Here is a 16,612-nt window from a genome sequence, read left to right as displayed (position 1 = left end):
CTTTATTTTGCTTTATCATTGGGTAACATAAGAGGAATTTGTTGTCCAACCCGTTGTCTCGCCCGGTAGAAACAAAAAAAAAAACAAGCAAAAATACTGGCAAGTGAAAGAAATTTTAACTAACTTAAGGATCGCAACACTCTCGCTCGCACGGCTGAGCGCACAGTATTACCGTATACCTGTTTGCCATGTATCAAAGGCACACGAAAAATCTCAAATCTCAGTCGTCTTTTCTTCTTTACAAGTGTAAAATGCACAGTGAAAAAGGGTTAGCAGATAAGACAAGATAAGCAATTTCAATAATCGGGCGCCGATCGCGATTTAAAACATTTAGAGCTAGAGTGCATCTATATATACATATATTTATATGTATATATAAACATATATCGTCTGGATGGCGCGATGCTAATTGAACCTTTTGTTTAAAGAATCATTGGACGTGCAGGAATATAGGAAGAGATAGGAAATAGTAGGCATCAAACAGAGTGAAGGATCATCCAATTATGCTCATTCTTGTTTCCTACGTTTGAGCGCTCTATCTGCCAAAGGATTAAACGTCCGTCATCGTTGTGGCATCGGAACCCCGTATAGCGTTATTGGTAATCGAAACCCAACCCACAAGCCCGTTCCGAGATTAAATCTCGATTGGAACGAGTGTCTGCGCCATACTTCTATGGAAAAGTAATACAGGCGTTCTCACGAGGGGCAGACAAACAGCAAACTTACTACGGTCGTGAAGCCACATAACAAAAGATAACAAAAAGAAAGAGAGAACTGTAAATGGGTGATAGAAATATCTTTTCCATAATTTTTGAAACATAAAAACAAATGCATTAAACACCAGTGAAAGATCGAGAAACATATTACGCAACAGCAAATGTAAATGCAATATGCATTTGAAATGCACCACACCAATCGTCCACAGGAGACGGTTACCAATTGAAATCCTCAAACAGGGAGAAAAAAAATCATATTCTTGTGACTAATGTAATGAAAAAGGCGGGAAACTAATCGGTTTAAGCAAATGCATATAAAGATTAGGAAGTGTATTTATAATTTCCTAAAGCAAAAAGAAAAGAGACTCCCTGTTTCCCTGTTTGCGGCCATGTTCTAACGTATATATACATATAACCGATCGCATCGCTTGACTGAACAAACAAACTGGTACTAATTTTTGCAATGTGTCGTAAATAAACTTTTTGTCTGTTTTTTTTTTAGAGAAAGAGAGGGGAAGGAGGAAGGGATTGCGAGGTGAAGAACATAAGTTACTTAATGAAACCGTTTGGAAGTTTGCATATTGACTGTACATACAAGCAGCGTGAAGGAAGATAAATGATCGATCCTCGAGAGTGGGAAATGGGAAAATTTATCAACTATTGAGTGTGTTAGTGAATGCGTAATGCGTGATGGTTAAGATGCATAATAAACGTGTTCACAATTGCAGACCAAAACGCGCAAAAATTTGTCCTCTGTTTCGCTATCCTCATAATGTAAATGTACATGTCGCAGTTTCATAGTGAGCACGAGATCCTTCGAACCTACTCCCTGATTATACGCATTAGTAAGAGTAGCAGATTAATCAACTCAAGCAGAAAACGGACACACGCACTCACACATACACACACTTGAAATCGTTCATTATCTAATGCTATTGAATCAGTAAAAGTTAAAAAAAAGCAAACAAACGAAAACATAGGAATTGCACTGGAAACACAATTGGCTGAACGCACAAGTGGAAGTGGAACGTTAAGTAAGCAAATAGGAAAACATAAAACAAAATATTCAAACCTAAGGGGAAATCTCGTTTGGCGTAGTAGTAGCTATTCCAGCTGTCGATGAACTTTTGGCATTTTTAAACTTCTGATATGTACGAATTAAAACAAGTAAAATCCGACAAAACAAAGCAAAGTATAAGCACAATAACTAACGTCGAAAACAGCTGCACTTTTGGGAAATAATTGTGGAACTACAACACAACAACAAAAAAAAAAGAAATCAAGAAAATTTCAAATTAAGTTACAAACAAAATTGTAACAATACATTAGACGAAAAGGGTGCGAGGAAGTGTGAATGTCGAGGAAAGTAAATAAGCAAATAATTACCAAAACTTACTACTTAATCATAATGGAACGCATGGATATGTAAAACAGAAAGCGAATTCGCAAACGAAAATACATGATGGCTGGGGCACAAGAAGGAAGGCCAAGTGCGTAGCTAAGCTTAACGTATTAAATTTTCATTGATTTTGGGGGAGGGGGGGGGGAGGGATTCCTCCTCCTTATCGGGCCATCATCATTCCTCAAACGGCCAACTGATGCAAAAGGAAGAGCAAACCAAGGAAAAAGGAAGTACACCAACACGACTTCTTTCTACCCCTTAAAGGCCCCCGTCGGCTTGCGACAGGTTGGCAAGAAACGGAAGACTTGAAATAAAAAAGTAGAATAAAAACGATATCGAAATTGGAAGGGGAAAGGAAAGGAAATGAGTAACCAGCCAAGATGGAACATAAAAAAAAACAAACACTGGAAAAAGGGCACTAGCAAGGATACGAGTTGGGTTTAAAGCACCGCAACGATGGCAAACCATAAACATGAGCGCGTAGTGTAAGCAAAAGGCAAAGTTTGAACGATTGAATTGTGTTTGTTTGTGTGTCGGAATATTTAAAAACGAAAACTAATGCAATGGAGCGAAGCGATGGTCATTAAAAACGTATAATATAAAAAAAATCGTTTAATAATTTGCAAATTGTGCCGAGCAGCAGCAGAAGAACAAAGCCAGCAAACGTAACAAGAGAGAACGATCGATAGATCGCGTGAATGGAAGGAGAGCGTATCGTGTCACAAGCAGCCCCACAACCACAACAAACTGATATTTATAAAACTAAAGGCAAACGAAAACTTAAATAAATGTAAATTGTACTTGTTCGAGTTTTATTCATCTCGTCGTGGACTTCCCCCCACACCAAGCGGTGGCGAGCCGCCTTTTACAGCTCTTCTTTGGGCGGAGAGCCGGCTGTGGAAGGCTTTGCTGACGATGATCCAGCCGGTGCCGCTTGTCTTTTCAGGGTGGCCAATGTGTCGGGCGTTAGCTTCACGCGTCCCAACCACTGATTGACCGGTGATCCAAGCAGCAGTTGATCGGTCCCAATCGGAACCGCTTGGGAGATGACGTGGCTGGATGTGTCATCGTTGTGCAGTGCCAGCACGATATTGCCCTCCCAATCGATGCGCAGCACCGTGCCACGGTCCGGAAACAGTGCAACCAGCCCGCCCAGATGGCCAACGTGATGCGTTACCCAGAGCGCAATGTCACTGCCGGTCGTGTCGTACCAGAGGCGGAACGGTGCCTCAACCAGCACGAACAAACGCACCAACAGTCGGCGTAGATTCGGGAACGGGGCCAACATGGCAATGAACGACGGATTGCTCTCGTCGGCAGCGATGACTAATCCCACCCAGAATCCGTTCGCATCACCGTTCGCGTTCAGATTGTCCACCGCCCCAGGAAGCCCGTCAATAAAGATGTCGTGCGTCCCTGCCTTCGGACCCTTCAGATAGTACCGACGGATCAGCTGACCGCCAAGCTCACCGACCAGCACGAAGCTTTCGTCCGGACTGAGCACCACACCGTTTGCGCCGTAAACTTCGTCGATCAGTACGCGGCTTTTGCCCTCGGCACGGGAGTAGTGCAGCAGACGGCCGGAAGGGTTGCACAGCAACGCCTGGATGGCATCTTCGAAGATAAAGTCGGACGCCGTATCGGACCAGTAGAAATCGCCATTGCGTGCCACCGCTACACCGTTCGGGATAGTCGGCTGCCGGGTGGTGATCGACCGGGGGTTGGATTTACCAGTGCCATCCTCGATGATGGCATTCGCTTTTGGGACGAGCAGCTTTTTCTCGCCCGTCTTTATGTGCACCTGCCAGATGCCGAGGTATGGGTCCGCCACTATGAGGTTATTTCCCTTGGTATCGAAATCAATCCCTAGTGGTCGTCCGCAGATACGCTCCGAGTAGGTACCCACTGTCGGCGAGGAAGAAAGAACACGCGTGGAATAGAATAGAATGCTACTGGGTAGTGATTTGCTTAGTGGAAGAATGAGGATGACGTCATCATTGAAGGTGCTCTGTTGGTCATTTAATATAGTGTGCTTCATGAACCTTTTGAAAAGAGTCATTCATTTAATCGTTTAGTGAGGAGGAATCAGCAATCGACTCTCAAAAGATTCATGTATCCGAAGAGCAGTGGCGGATTAAGTGAGTAGATTTTTGGCACATCACGGACATGACGAAAGAGCTCCATAGAGGACATAATTCTGGTATGATTCAGCAATCTTTAAACTAGAGATTCAGGCTCATAAATCTGAATCAGATACACCCAACAAGCATTCAAAATATTTCTTAGCTACTTACCACACTCCGGACCCAGCTTAGCCACCGTTCGTACCGAGCCCTGATCGCCCAGCTCCAGAATCTTGCCACCATACACCGAAACGTAGGTAACGTTACCACGCACAACAACGCTTTCGGGTTGCAGCAGGCCACCCTCGTGCAAGCGTTCGGCTCCGTTAAGCAACTGGTTCGGGGCCAGCACCCCGGTAAGCGGTCGTACCGGTGCGATGCTGATCGGCCTAAACGGGAACACCGTTTTGGGTGGCAGTCCCGGCAGAATAGCGATCAACATCAGTACCAAGCTGGTCATAAACAGTTTTCGTTTCAGTCCCATCTTCAACGATCGGAGAAAACTTTAACACTCGACGAGACCTGTTCACTGTCCTCCAGTGCACTACCAAACGCAAGCTTGTGTATGATGTGCGCGTTTGTAATTATTATTTTTAAAAATCCGTTTCCAGCGTCGAGTGCGTGTGTTGGTGCAATGGAACGATCGCGAGCCGTGTTGTGATCTCGAGTGCGAAGATATTTATTTCGAACGAATTACATCATCCGCACACGGTGTAGGATAAATAATCGACACGCCAATCCGGGTACGAGCGATTGAACCGAAAGCCGACGCGCACTGCACTTGAAATGCGAAATCAACGCGATGACGGACCGCGATGTAATGATCCCCCGACGAAAGGGATGGACGCGTTTTTTGTTTTGGGTGGTCGATTAACGAACAACCTCAACCTACGATGTCTGGCCGCAATGTTACCGAGGTGGAGGTTAAGCTTGTTCTTCGTCAGCAGACCGCGAAGCACAGAGGTGTCTAGGAGGGTTCCATCAAGAGGAACGGTACGGACTTTGAATGAAAGAATTAACTTCACGATCGCTCTGCTCGGCAAAGATCGTGTGGTAAAGATCACCGGCAAAGGAAAACGGGGAAAAAGGAATTACTTTCGTTCGACAACCCTGCTGTGTAGGGGTTGGTTACGCGTTGTGTACTGACCAGCGAGGGGGTTGGAACCCACTGAAGCAGGTGTGTTGGTGCGTGATTCTTCTAGCGTTCTCTTTTGCTGCGCACGCTGAAGACACCCGAAGATGCAGCATTGTTGGCAAAGGGTTTTGCTGGTCATGCTGAGCTGAACGTTGAAAAACTGGGAACGGGAAGGTTATAGACACCGGTATGCTACAAGAATACCGGTTTCATTGGCCACTGCCTTATACGAAATTTGATGTTCAGAATGTTAAAAAAAGGTCCGTTGCTGTGTTGGTGTGTTGGAGCATAATCTTAGTAATTGTGGTACGCGTGTGAAGTCAGCTGTTGCAATGTGTTTTTTTTCTACGGGAGGCTTTAAGCACCCATGAGTAACAAATCTATTTGCTGCAGATATCACATTTGAACTTCAGGCGACCGATTAACGTGATGGGTAACATTCCTCGATACCAACGCTGATAAGACGCAACATTTTGGTTGATTAGTTTATGATGGTTCGTTCTAAAATGGATGTGATCGGTAGAAATAAATCTAACGACTGTAGGGCTATACATTACATCAGCACGGGAAGATATTGAAGCTCTTCACTAAACACTGAACAAAACGTACAGAAGGAATTAGGTGGCGAACTTTTATGCAAGTCATGCTCACTGTTCGAGGGTCCACTGTTGACCGATGTGTTTAATTTAGGTGGCTATCTACAAAGAAAGCTGCTAATGACTTCCGGGACGAAGGAAAATTTACTGCTCGTATGAACAGGAAGTTGGTTGTAATTTAACTGTAATGTGGGTGTAATGTTGTTATGTACTACAAGATACTATGATATAGGACAGTAGTAAATTTAATAAATACAGTACAGAGTGCATTGTTATACGAATGTTTGTTTATCATTTGAAGAAATTCCATTACAACTGCATCGCTGTAATGCACAACCAACAAACCCCATTACAACGAGTTGAAAAGTTGCTAGAACATTTGCTTCCAATTTTTCAACATTTAAAAATATAAATTGGTAGCTACAAGTTGTATCTCGCAGCAATGTTCTAAGTATTGCTGATAAGACTCACTTATTTTTTAATGAAACGATGATTTTATATCGCAACAAACAATAAAAAGTTAATAAAAACCATTTTACCGAATGTCACTCGCATGTCCGCTGCATCACAATACGCAGAATGACAGAACGGTTGCGTACACCAACAAAAGGATCAAAACACGTAAACAGTGAAACTTGATAAGATAAAACTTGTGCAGAAAAACTAGCAGGAATCTCTAGCTGCAGCCGATGATTGTTAAACATTAGCTGCAGACGATTAAGTTTGCTGTTTGTTGATATTTTATCAAATTAATATTAATTACTAGAGGATTCATAGAGGAGAATTGGTTTGTTTACATTTTCCAAACGCAAGTGACGTTGTGAATCATCGATACTACGGCAGGACACCCACTAATTGCTCGCAACCATGGTTAAAAGCCCGGTCGTTACGGGCATTTCTCCCAAAGAAGGTCCACCCGGCACACGGGTAACAATACGTGGCGAATTTCTTGGGAATAAATCAACGGATCTGATTGGTAAGAGAACCCTCCACGGGGAAGAAAGCCAAACACACTAATCGTACCCTATCCCCCGTAGGTCTTACCATCTGTGGGTGTGATTGCTTGCTGTCAGCGGAATGGAAATCGGACAAAAAGATAGTAGCCCGTACTGGGGCGGCCAAAGGAAAGGGTGATATTATCGTGACAACGCGCGCAGGTGACACCGGCACTTGCACGGTGCAGTTCCGTGCATACTACGAAACGATTGGCCCGATGAAGGAATCCGCTGTATGGATTGAGGAATCGCCCATGCAATCTTTGGCCTGGGGGCGCCGTTCATTGGCCCCGACCGGGTACACCCAGGAAGATCCGCTCGGTCTCTCCAACGAGGGCAATGAGAAGAAGTTTCCTGAAGATCTGCGCGACCTGTTCCCGGAAGGTTCGGGTGATTTATCGCAGGAAAACTTCACCCCCGGGTGGTTTTTGCTCGAAAATCATCATGCAACGTCATTCGAAGATTTAAAGGCCGGCCTTTCTTACCTTCGGCGGCGTGTTGAGAGTCAAAAGGAAGGTCAGCTTTCGTTTTTGAAATCAAACGCCGGTTCGGTGATAGATCAACTCGATACGCTGATGACGTTGCGCGATCGCATAACGCAGGACAATAAAGTACACGGCAAGGAACCGGTGCGCCAGCTTGATGTGTCCATACGCGGTTCGATCGATGCTTCGCACGAATTGTTCAAGGATGTGTTGGTGCGGAAGGAGAAAGCGGACGCAACACGGGCCGCACTGTCGGCCATGTCGCGGCACAAATTTCTGTTCTGTTTGCCGAACACAGTGGAAAAAGCTGCATTGAAAAATGAGTTCGATATCGTCGTGAACGATTACGCACGGGTAAAGAACTTATTTGGAAAAACGGAAGTTCCTGTAAGTGATGGTTTGCTAATGCTAAAAAAAAACCCATACTAACTTTGTGTTTATTTTAAACCTATAGATCTTCCGGAAAGTATTGGAAGAGGTGGACGTAAAAATATTGGCCATCCGGCAGTTATTGCATGGCAAGATCAAAGAAATGCCGCAAGGTGTTGAGCAGCAGAAAAAAATGATAAAAGCACTGATAAGCTTGGAAGCTCAACAAACCGGCACGACCGTGGCGGGCAAGCTAAGGATAGAAGATCCGGCTTGGGATGCTATCGAAGCGCGAGCCAAATATCTGGAAGAAACCTTCCTTAAGGCGTACGAACAATACTCCGGCAAGGAAACGCACGGCAGCGAATCGAAATCTCGCAATGATCCCGCTGTGACACCCGTGCGGGTGCAGTTCTGTGAGGAAATGACCGAAATTGCTGCCAGCCAGTTTCCCGATCTGTGGCGGCTGGGACAGGCTCACTTTAATGGTGAACTGCGTGGAGCTGTTCCACCGAAACCGGGCAATTTTAAGCGCATTATTCTAACGGCTATCGAGCAATTCTGTTCTTACCTCCGTTCGGCGTTGTTGGCCACATCAAGCGCTCACCGATCGTTGGTCGCAGCAGTAAGTGCCGTGAAGGGATTACCAGCCTGGCCTTCCGTAAGCCCTTCGCTACACTTCCTCATCACATGGCTGCCGCACTGCTTGCGGTACGTTCGCGTCTCGTATGCCACTCTGATCCGGCTCGATCTTCCCAACGAAGCGCTGGATATAGTGCTGAAGTTTATCGATGAGTTACGGCTTTACTGCATGTCGACGATCTTGAAGAAAGCGAACGAGCGAGTGAAGAAGTTGCACGAGAAGGAGCAATGGGAGCTGTCGGTGACGGAATTTGCAGGGGCGACCAGTCTGCCTGCCAAGCTGGAGGAAATCTTGGTCGAAGCGATCGACGACGCACAGGTCGCTTGCCTAACACCAGAAGTGCGAGAAGGGACCCTATTAGAACCACAGTCCGATGGTCAGCGGGAGTTATCGAAGCGTTTCCAGGAGATACTCACCTCGTTCTGTACCGTGATTGAAACGCTTGCACTGCAGCGTTCCGACGAGGATCCTCAGCAGGCGCCAATGCTTTCACAGCTGATTGGGTTTCCGGCGGCACTGCTTCAGCAACAGATGAGCACCGGGGACAAGCGCGAGTGGGTTAACCCGGCAATTACATGGGAACAGCGCTTGCTTTGCTGTCTGTCCAATTGTATCTACTGCAATCGCTTATTCTTTCCCAAGCTGGGCAATCTTTTCACGCGACACAATTTTCCCGTACCGACGTTGGCGATTGAAAATTCGCGATCCACCATTAATGGGCTCTTTGCCAGCTTGCTGGAAATGTACGTAGAGCACAAAAGTGACCCACTGGTGGGTACGATTGAACCATCCATGTATCTGGGACGCTTCCAGTGGGATCAGGTCGGTCCATCGGAGAAGCTTAGTCCGTATGCACACGAGTGTCTGGACAATCTGGTATCGGTGTACTCGGAGATTTTTGTCATCTCGCCGTCATTGCTTCGGCCGATCTTGGAACCGATCGTACAGACTGTAGCGGAAGAGCTGGCCAGGCTGATGACCTGTGTGCAGAAGTTCAACGTAAATGGAGCGTTGCAGGCGACGGTAGATATAAACGTGATTCGTGATGCAGTACGCGTGTACAGTAACGAAACGGCAAAGTAAGTACATGCATTCAAAGGAATTACTAGTAACAACACTTCAAATCATACAACGCATTTGTTTTACAGAAGTTTCTTTGTTGAGGCATTGGATGCTATTCCATCGGTTCCGGAAAGCGAACAGAGGTTCGTAATAATATTCGATTAGTTGTACGCTTTGATTTCTCACTCATGAATATTTTTTTCCATTTTAGAACCTTTGAAACGGTCAAGACGATCAAGAACAATATCCGTTTGCAGATCATGTGTCTACAGGTGGTGGATCCTTGATTGGACGCTTTCATATGGATTTCTTGTCGAACGAAAAAGAAACCCATATCGATTTCCTCTGGGAAGTAAACATGTCCCAGGGCGAGATAGACGTATAACGGAACAAAGAATCAAAAGCAGTTACTAAAACATAGACAGTAAAATGTTAATATTACGCGAACGTATTATTCTAAACTGGATATTAAAACATACTTAGCTGCTACACTTTATTTAATAAAACACGAACTACGCCAACATTCCGGAATATCTACTTGCAACGGAAAACATTTTAAATGTTGTTTGACATATCTCAACCATAAACGGGCTGTCACTCGTGAATTGACACTTTGTATGAATGTAAACAAAGCAAAAGCAAAAGAAAACAGCTCATTCGCGTTTGTTTGAGCGTATTTTTTGGCACTTTTCTGAGTTCCGGGTGATTGTGGTGACAAAAAAAGAGTATTCCCGGGAGGATTAGTGATTTTACCACGCGCGGTATGTTTCCATTACACACACCGAATGGTGTGAATGGTTGGCAACTGGTCGCCTGTTCGCTGCTATTGCTTCAAATAAACCTAGGTGGTGAGTCAACAACAAAGTGGGGCATTTGCAATATAGCTGCCATCATATCTAATATATCCTTGGTTTTTAGCAAATGGGCAGCGCATGAAGGATAACATGTACACATCGGTCAATGGGGCGCACTGCTTTCGGCGATTAAACGGAACACATGTAACGGGTTGTAGCTGTAAGTAGCGTCGAAAATGATTAACAACCTATAACGCATAACTAATTGCACTTCATTGAATGCAGCAAAAAATGGTGGATCGGTCGGTGTTCTGCATTTAATCAATAGCAAGGAAGACATTGATTTTATCGTGCACAAGCATCCATCTCCTCCGTACGCGCCGATTATACCGCCGGCCCTTTATACGCGAGAAAACATTCTCCGGCTGCGGGATGAAGCCGGTCCGTACGTTTCCGCGCTGATACTAATGAACAACGCCAGTGGATTGCAACAGTTCAGTCAAGAGTCACGTTGCCCTAACCAGTACAGTGGACTTTCGTCCGTGCTGAATCAGCTAGCAGACGATCAGCGCTGTAGTGTCGATCGGGCTGAGGACAGCTGGAACCCATGGGGTAGTGGTTTGCTGCTGGAAGACTTTCCATTTCCAATCTTCTACGTGGCGGACGTGTCGCAAATGGAGAAACTGCTCGACTGCTACGAACGGTTTAACGCACACGATCTCGATCATCAGCATCAGCGCAGCTTATGTGCGATTGAGGTGAAAGCGTTCATGTCGGCAGCCGTCAGCACGGATATCTGCATACGGCGATCCAACTCTTACAATTCGCTCATTCCAGCCACAAAGTACTGTGATCCGCTGCAGGGGAAAAACGTGTATGCCACGCTTTTTCCCAGACCGATTGTCCCGGAGGAGCAGCGCGTCGAAGGACCGGAACGGATTGTGCTCGTGTCAACCCGTACCGATACGACCACCATGTTCGATGGGGTCGGGCTGGGTGCAATGGATTCAGTTGTTCCTTTCACCGTGCTAGTGGCGGTTGCACATTTTCTCTCCAAAGCACTACCCAACAACGATAGGAATGTACTGTTTCTGTTCTTTAACGGGGAATCGTACGATTATATTGGCTCTCAGCGGTTCGTTTACGATTTGCAAACGGGTGCGTTCCCTTCACGCGGCACCCAAACCAAACCCATCTCGATGGACAACATCGAGCTAATGATTGACATCGGATCGCTGGACAACCTGACGGAGCTGCAGGTTTATCACGCGGCACCCCAACCGATGGCCACAAAGGTGGCCGAGCTGCTGCGCAAAATTAATCAATCGCTCAAGTTCGGCATTCAGTCGGGACAGCCAATTCTGACGGGCAATCTGCCCCCGGTCTCGGCACAATCTTTCCTTCGGGAAAACATTACCTTCCCTGCTGTGATAATTGCCTCGAAGCCGAACAATCGGTTTTATCACTCCATCTATGACGACCGGGAAAATCTGCACTATCGCTACAGCAACTACTCGCAGAAGTATGACTTTACGCAGCTGGAAGATCTTGATCTCGGTGATCATAGCGATCTGTACGGGAGGGATTCGATCCAGATGCGCATCCGGAACGCGTCCACGCTGATCGGTATGAGCATCTACGAGCTGCTGGTGGGTAGAGCCTACGATCAGCCCTACGGTACGAACAGTGTGCTGATAGACGAGTTTCTACACTGCTTCCTCGAATCGGCTGACTGTCCGTTGTTCCGGGCAACGGTGAAACCGGACTCGCCACATGTCTATCCGGCACCTCCGTCCCGGTACATTAGCGTGCACACAACGCTAACCGCGGATGCAACCGGTTGGACATACCGTGTGCTTGGTTTGCTGCTGGGGCAGAGGGTGGAAAACGTTACCAAGGCGGACTGTGCGGGAATGCACCTACCATATCAGTGGATGGCCGGTTACGATGGGGCCGGTGAATGTCGTAGGACAACGCAAAACATGAGCTTGGCCCTGTCGCCAGCGTTCATGAACGAAACGTACGATTTTTCCACCTACCGATACTCGACCTGGACCGAGTCGACGTGGTCGGAGATGTCGGCGCGAATATTTCTGCGACCTTCGCCAGCCCACGAGACGCTTACCCTGTCGATCGGTATCGTGGTGATGGTGATTTCGTTCGTGTTGGTGTTTCTCATTAATAGCCGCTCGGATGTGCTGTTTAATCAGGGTTCCACCTCGTCGATACCGTAAGTGTTCGAATCAAACCATTACTGCATTAACCCCGTTCATGCATCCGGCGAATGCTGTTTCAATAAAAAAAAACATTACCATGGTTTGAGATGGGATATCACTGGTTCACTATCATTCCTGTCATAATTGTGCCATATGATTTTGACTTAATTTAATTTGTTCATTATTCCCATCCATGCCATCTCACTAAAAATGTGTCTTTCCGTTGCCATGGTTACTTTGTGTTGTTTAATGTCAAACATTTTCTTCTCTCTTTCAGCATTGCCACACAGCCAACACAATGTTGAAGCGGTCCATCTAAATTAATCCGAATTCGGAATAATGTTGGGCTTGAAGATATGATCAAGCGGACTTGGCTGTACATGCTGTAGCACATCATCATCGCAGGCCAACATTTTGTTGTCGTTCTTCTTCGTCCTAAGCACCATCCAACCATCTTCGTCGTTGCCCGCGTTTCACCAACCAACGAGGCATTCTTACTATTCCATCAGACTTTAGCTTACTTAAACGAATGAAACTAATGATAATGCTACCTTACATTAATACTGTCGTAATACAATTGATATTTATAACATTCGGTAGAACATATTTTTATAATACTACAGATATGATGAGGGAATCGTGCACAAGCAGATTTATTTGCTCAAAACGTTCAAAATCTCAAACTGTGTCTAAAAGAATGTGGCTCTAAAAACATCCCATAATGGCAAAAATAGCGACGAACAAATTTACCGTGAACAGGTATTAAACTGATCGAAATATGCCTGGGTAGGACGATTCTGGTACACCACCTTGTCGAGATGCTGCAGCTTGCGCTGTTGTTCTAACGACCGTAGATGATTTTCCTGCCTGATTTGCTCGGCCAGCGCATGCCGTCTACGGTTCAGCTCACGTTCCTTCATGGTGACCGTACGATCAAAATCATTCGCCAATTGGTCCCACGCTTTGCGCGTGTTATCCTCACTCTCACGCTTCCGTTTCAGCTGCTCTAGCTGCAACTCCTGCGTGCGACGTATCTGTTCAATCTCTTCCGGTGACATTCCTTTGTACTGGGCGGTAATGACGCGATTCGGTCCGAAGCTACTCTTCGCCACGTCTGGATTCTCCGTTAAAATGTCGCTCGTAAGATTATTGTAAATTTCTGCCAAATTGTCTTCCTGTTCTTCCCGCTCGCGGCGCATTCGTTGCTGCTCTTGTTCGTTCATAAGCCGTCGGTTAAACTCATTTACTGCTTCGTGGATTTTCCCCCTTGCGTACCGCTCCTGGGTGGCAAGCTGGTGCATTCGGTTTTCACGCGACATAAGCGAATCTTCCAGAAACTTTTCTGCCGCTCGGCGATCGATTTCGGCCTGGCGCTTTTCGCGGATTTGTTGCTCCAGCCAGGACCGCTGCTGTTCGATCTGCACCTTCCTGCGGTGCCGTTCTTCCAGATCTTCACCATCAAATATTTGTGCACCGGAAACGCTTAGCCGTGGATCGTCATCACCAAGCCGGGCTGGAAGCGATTTCTTCAACCCGTCCGGATCGAACAGATCAAAGTCACGCGATTGTTCGGGTTTTTGGTGCGAAGCCCGGAATCGGTTAAGCTCGTTCTCTTCCCTTATACGCTCCTGGCGCTGTTCGCGTTGCTTCAACAGCAGCACCTGTTCCTGGCGGCGCATTTCTTCGGCAAATTTGCGCTGCTGTTCCGCTTGTGCCTGTTCCGTTTCATGTTTTTCTTGGATCTGATATCCGAGTATATCAGTGTCCACCTGTAACGTTAGGTATTTAGTGGCGCTGGTAAGCGATTTAATTTGTTCACATCAAAATCTTACCCCAATAAGCCGTCGTCTAGCATTGAAGATACGCTGTTTTCGTGATTCCTCAAATCTACGTCTACGCTCGATGGCCAAAGCTTCCTTTTGGTCTTGGTGGTTGATGAAAAGAGAATTTAGCATCTTAGGGCTTACAGGCGCACACGAGATAGAATAAGAAATGTTTCTGCTTCTTGGAGTGTTCACTGCAGCCTAAAGTCTATCGTCCTGCTGTTTTCGTAGCGTTCAACAACCAGCGACGCTGTACCATGACAACCAGGTAACTTGATCGATATGAAAGAATGCTCCATCGGAGGGTTGTAAGTTGTGGGAATCTAGTAGAATGTGTTAAAGAACCCTCACGGAATGTGTTATTTTACATAGAAGTGGAAGAATTCTGTAAGTGGGGAATTGCTAGATCTGCATCTTTGGAACACAGTATTCTAATAATCAGATACCAACTCTGAGCCCTTTGGAATATTTGTCAATTTCTATTTGCCTTTTCGAATTTCCCAGAATGTTTCACATAGCATTCGAAAATCTCTGTAATGCCAGAACGGCACGAGTCGAGTACTGGAAATTTTGTGGAATTTTGGAGTTGCTCCCAATTAATTTAACTGTTCTTCCAATAAAAATTCTTCTAAGTACCACGTACAGGTTTGGAAGTAGCGTGAAGCTTCTGAGCATTTCAACGACTTCATAATTGGAAGGTATGAGAAAAATATATCTTTATTTCTGTTTTTATTTTACAATTTGTAATCTCCTTACAAAAATTACGAGATAATACTTAGAGGGTAATTATCGGTCTATTGGAAAAAGAACAGCAAATCTATGACTAGAGAGCACCAATAGAAAGCCTTTTTTGTGGGTTACCCAAATTCTGGTAATTACTCGATCATTGGAAGCAATGCTTTGTCGCGTAAGTTCATAATTGAATTGGCAATAACACGTGCCGAGCTACGCAAATATCCACCGCTCAGCAGCATCACCACCGGAATGGTACGTTCCAACGCGGATCGGAACACAATTTCATCGCGTTCGATTACACCCTCGGGCGTGATGTCAAGCAATCCTAGTGGATCACCCTTCAGGATGTCGGTACCGGCGTTATAGATAATAAAGTTCGGTTCAAACTCTGCCAGCGACTGGTGCAAACAGCTACAAATGTAAAGAGGGAACCAAAATTATTTAAATGAAGAAGGAGGACAAACACTAAAGTTGTCGCTCACTTACTGCTTTAATTTTCTAAGATACTCCTCATCATCCGTGTGGGGCTTTAGTTCGACCGCTCGTCGAATAGCCAGCTTGGCCGTGTGATCCCGCGGATAGATGCGATAGTTGTACATGTCCAAAATGAACACACTGGCATCCTTCATCAGGTCTCTTGCGTACCCATTGCCCTGGTGTGCATCGAGATCCACTATCAAGATGCGTTCGATACCATTGCCACTGGCCTGTAACATTTTCACCGTGAGTGTAATGTCGGCATACGGACAGAACCCTCCGCCACGATCGGCGCTACAGTGATGGAATCCTCCGCCAAGATTGATGGCCCATCCGCGGCCAGACTCCAGTGCGGCACGGGCTGCTAAAATGGATCCGGATGTTTGGTAGCGCATGGGCCGTAGATAACTTCGCTGCACGAAACAGTTGGGCACAAACAGGAGCGGCGGTATTTCTGCTATTTTGGCCACATTTAAACTCCACTAGGAATGGGGAAGGAAACGTAATCACTGTTTTTATACGCATACTCTGATCTTTGGAGAGTTCTTACCTTCAAACTATCTATGTAACGCTTCGTATGCACTTCCAGTAATTCCTCGAGCGTTATTTCTTCCGGTGCATACACATCCTCGTCATTGCGTATTAATCCGTTCGTTTTCAGCAGTCGGTAGATGTTTCCTCCTTTGGCCGCATCGAACGGATGTAACTTTTGGAGACCGAGAAACTTCACACCGTATTCGGACCGATAAACGATCGGCAGGCGGTCACGACTAATTGGCACTTTTGGAGGGACCTTATGCGCTGATGGATATGTTGCTCGTTGGGGCGAATCATCTTCCTTCTCGTCGTCGGTTCCACTGCTCATGGAACAATCCGTGGTACTGGTAGTGTTTAATCGGAAACACATGGTGCTAGTACGTCGCAGGGCACTACATTGGATGTGCTACCAATCAGCTGGCAGGCAGGGTTTCGAAACCATTCTTTCAATTTTCAAGGTCACTGCCGCATGACAGGTGAATGTTTACATGACACACTTGAGGA

General features: G+C 45.9%; 5 protein-coding genes across 5 annotated transcripts; 2 read left to right on the top strand and 3 right to left on the bottom strand.

Moving 5' to 3' along the window:
* Nucleotides 1–2,929: 2,929 nt before the first annotated feature.
* On the bottom strand, nucleotides 2,930–4,929 carry LOC128297176 (adipocyte plasma membrane-associated protein Hemomucin-like). Its single transcript, XM_053032773.1, has 2 exons — nucleotides 4,413–4,929; nucleotides 2,930–4,023 (listed from the first exon to the last, which is right to left on the bottom strand). Exons 1-2 carry the CDS (start codon nucleotides 4,723–4,725, stop codon nucleotides 2,984–2,986), a joined length of 1,353 nt encoding a protein of 450 aa, XP_052888733.1. The 5' UTR covers nucleotides 4,726–4,929; the 3' UTR covers nucleotides 2,930–2,983.
* Nucleotides 4,930–6,839: 1,910 nt separating this feature from the next.
* LOC128297057 (exocyst complex component 2) lies at nucleotides 6,840–9,875 on the top strand. The gene is made up of 5 exons (XM_053032613.1): nucleotides 6,840–6,948; nucleotides 7,010–7,839; nucleotides 7,907–9,543; nucleotides 9,613–9,669; nucleotides 9,738–9,875. The coding sequence occupies exons 1-5, from the start codon at nucleotides 6,840–6,842 to the stop codon at nucleotides 9,811–9,813; spliced, it is 2,709 nt and encodes a 902-aa protein (XP_052888573.1). The 3' UTR covers nucleotides 9,814–9,875.
* Nucleotides 9,876–10,249: 374 nt separating this feature from the next.
* LOC128297058 (nicastrin) lies at nucleotides 10,250–13,488 on the top strand. The gene is made up of 4 exons (XM_053032614.1): nucleotides 10,250–10,374; nucleotides 10,445–10,540; nucleotides 10,606–12,550; nucleotides 12,814–13,488. Exons 1-4 carry the CDS (start codon nucleotides 10,290–10,292, stop codon nucleotides 12,839–12,841), a joined length of 2,154 nt encoding a protein of 717 aa, XP_052888574.1. The 5' UTR covers nucleotides 10,250–10,289; the 3' UTR covers nucleotides 12,842–13,488.
* Nucleotides 13,283–14,500, bottom strand: LOC128297059 (RIB43A-like with coiled-coils protein 2). Its single transcript, XM_053032615.1, has 2 exons — nucleotides 14,369–14,500; nucleotides 13,283–14,305 (listed from the first exon to the last, which is right to left on the bottom strand). The coding sequence occupies exons 1-2, from the start codon at nucleotides 14,489–14,491 to the stop codon at nucleotides 13,283–13,285; spliced, it is 1,146 nt and encodes a 381-aa protein (XP_052888575.1). The 5' UTR covers nucleotides 14,492–14,500.
* Nucleotides 14,501–15,056: 556 nt separating this feature from the next.
* LOC128309700 (histone deacetylase 11) lies at nucleotides 15,057–16,500 on the bottom strand. Its single transcript, XM_053046148.1, has 3 exons — nucleotides 16,122–16,500; nucleotides 15,581–16,053; nucleotides 15,057–15,505 (listed from the first exon to the last, which is right to left on the bottom strand). The coding sequence occupies exons 1-3, from the start codon at nucleotides 16,476–16,478 to the stop codon at nucleotides 15,235–15,237; spliced, it is 1,101 nt and encodes a 366-aa protein (XP_052902108.1). The 5' UTR covers nucleotides 16,479–16,500; the 3' UTR covers nucleotides 15,057–15,234.
* Between the last annotated feature and the right edge of the window lie 112 nt (nucleotides 16,501–16,612).

Source organism: Anopheles moucheti, chromosome 2 (assembly GCF_943734755.1).
Source record: "Anopheles moucheti chromosome 2, idAnoMoucSN_F20_07, whole genome shotgun sequence".
Taxonomy (NCBI): Eukaryota; Metazoa; Arthropoda; class Insecta; order Diptera; family Culicidae; genus Anopheles; species Anopheles moucheti.
The sequence above is the reverse complement of the archived record's forward strand: the minus strand, read 5'-3'. Positions and strand labels throughout refer to the sequence as shown.

Excerpts from the sequence above, each read along its gene's own strand:
- LOC128297057 (XM_053032613.1), top strand. The coding sequence starts at position 6,840 with ATGGTTAAAAGCCCGGTCGTTACGGGCATTTCTCCCAAAGAAGGTCCA. Across the intron at positions 6,949-7,009 it reads TAAATCAACGGATCTGATTG|GTCTTACCATCTGTGGGTGT; the intron begins GTAAGAGAACCC and ends TATCCCCCGTAG. Across the intron at positions 9,544-9,612 it reads TACAGTAACGAAACGGCAAA|AAGTTTCTTTGTTGAGGCAT; the intron begins GTAAGTACATGC and ends TTTGTTTTACAG.
- LOC128309700 (XM_053046148.1), bottom strand. The coding sequence starts at position 16,478 with ATGTGTTTCCGATTAAACACTACCAGTACCACGGATTGTTCCATGAGC. Across the intron at positions 16,054-16,121 it reads GTTACATAGATAGTTTGAAG|TGGAGTTTAAATGTGGCCAA; the intron begins GTAAGAACTCTC and ends CCCCATTCCTAG. Across the intron at positions 15,506-15,580 it reads TATCTTAGAAAATTAAAGCA|CTGTTTGCACCAGTCGCTGG; the intron begins GTAAGTGAGCGA and ends TTACATTTGTAG.
- LOC128297176 (XM_053032773.1), bottom strand. The coding sequence starts at position 4,725 with ATGGGACTGAAACGAAAACTGTTTATGACCAGCTTGGTACTGATGTTG. Across the intron at positions 4,024-4,412 it reads TAAGCTGGGTCCGGAGTGTG|TGGGTACCTACTCGGAGCGT; the intron begins GTAAGTAGCTAA and ends CCTCGCCGACAG.
- LOC128297059 (XM_053032615.1), bottom strand. The coding sequence starts at position 14,491 with ATGCTAAATTCTCTTTTCATCAACCACCAAGACCAAAAGGAAGCTTTG. Across the intron at positions 14,306-14,368 it reads CTAGACGACGGCTTATTGGG|GTGGACACTGATATACTCGG; the intron begins GTAAGATTTTGA and ends CTAACGTTACAG.
- LOC128297058 (XM_053032614.1), top strand. The coding sequence starts at position 10,290 with ATGTTTCCATTACACACACCGAATGGTGTGAATGGTTGGCAACTGGTC. Across the intron at positions 10,375-10,444 it reads GCTTCAAATAAACCTAGGTG|CAAATGGGCAGCGCATGAAG; the intron begins GTGAGTCAACAA and ends CTTGGTTTTTAG. Across the intron at positions 12,551-12,813 it reads GGTTCCACCTCGTCGATACC|CATTGCCACACAGCCAACAC; the intron begins GTAAGTGTTCGA and ends TCTCTCTTTCAG.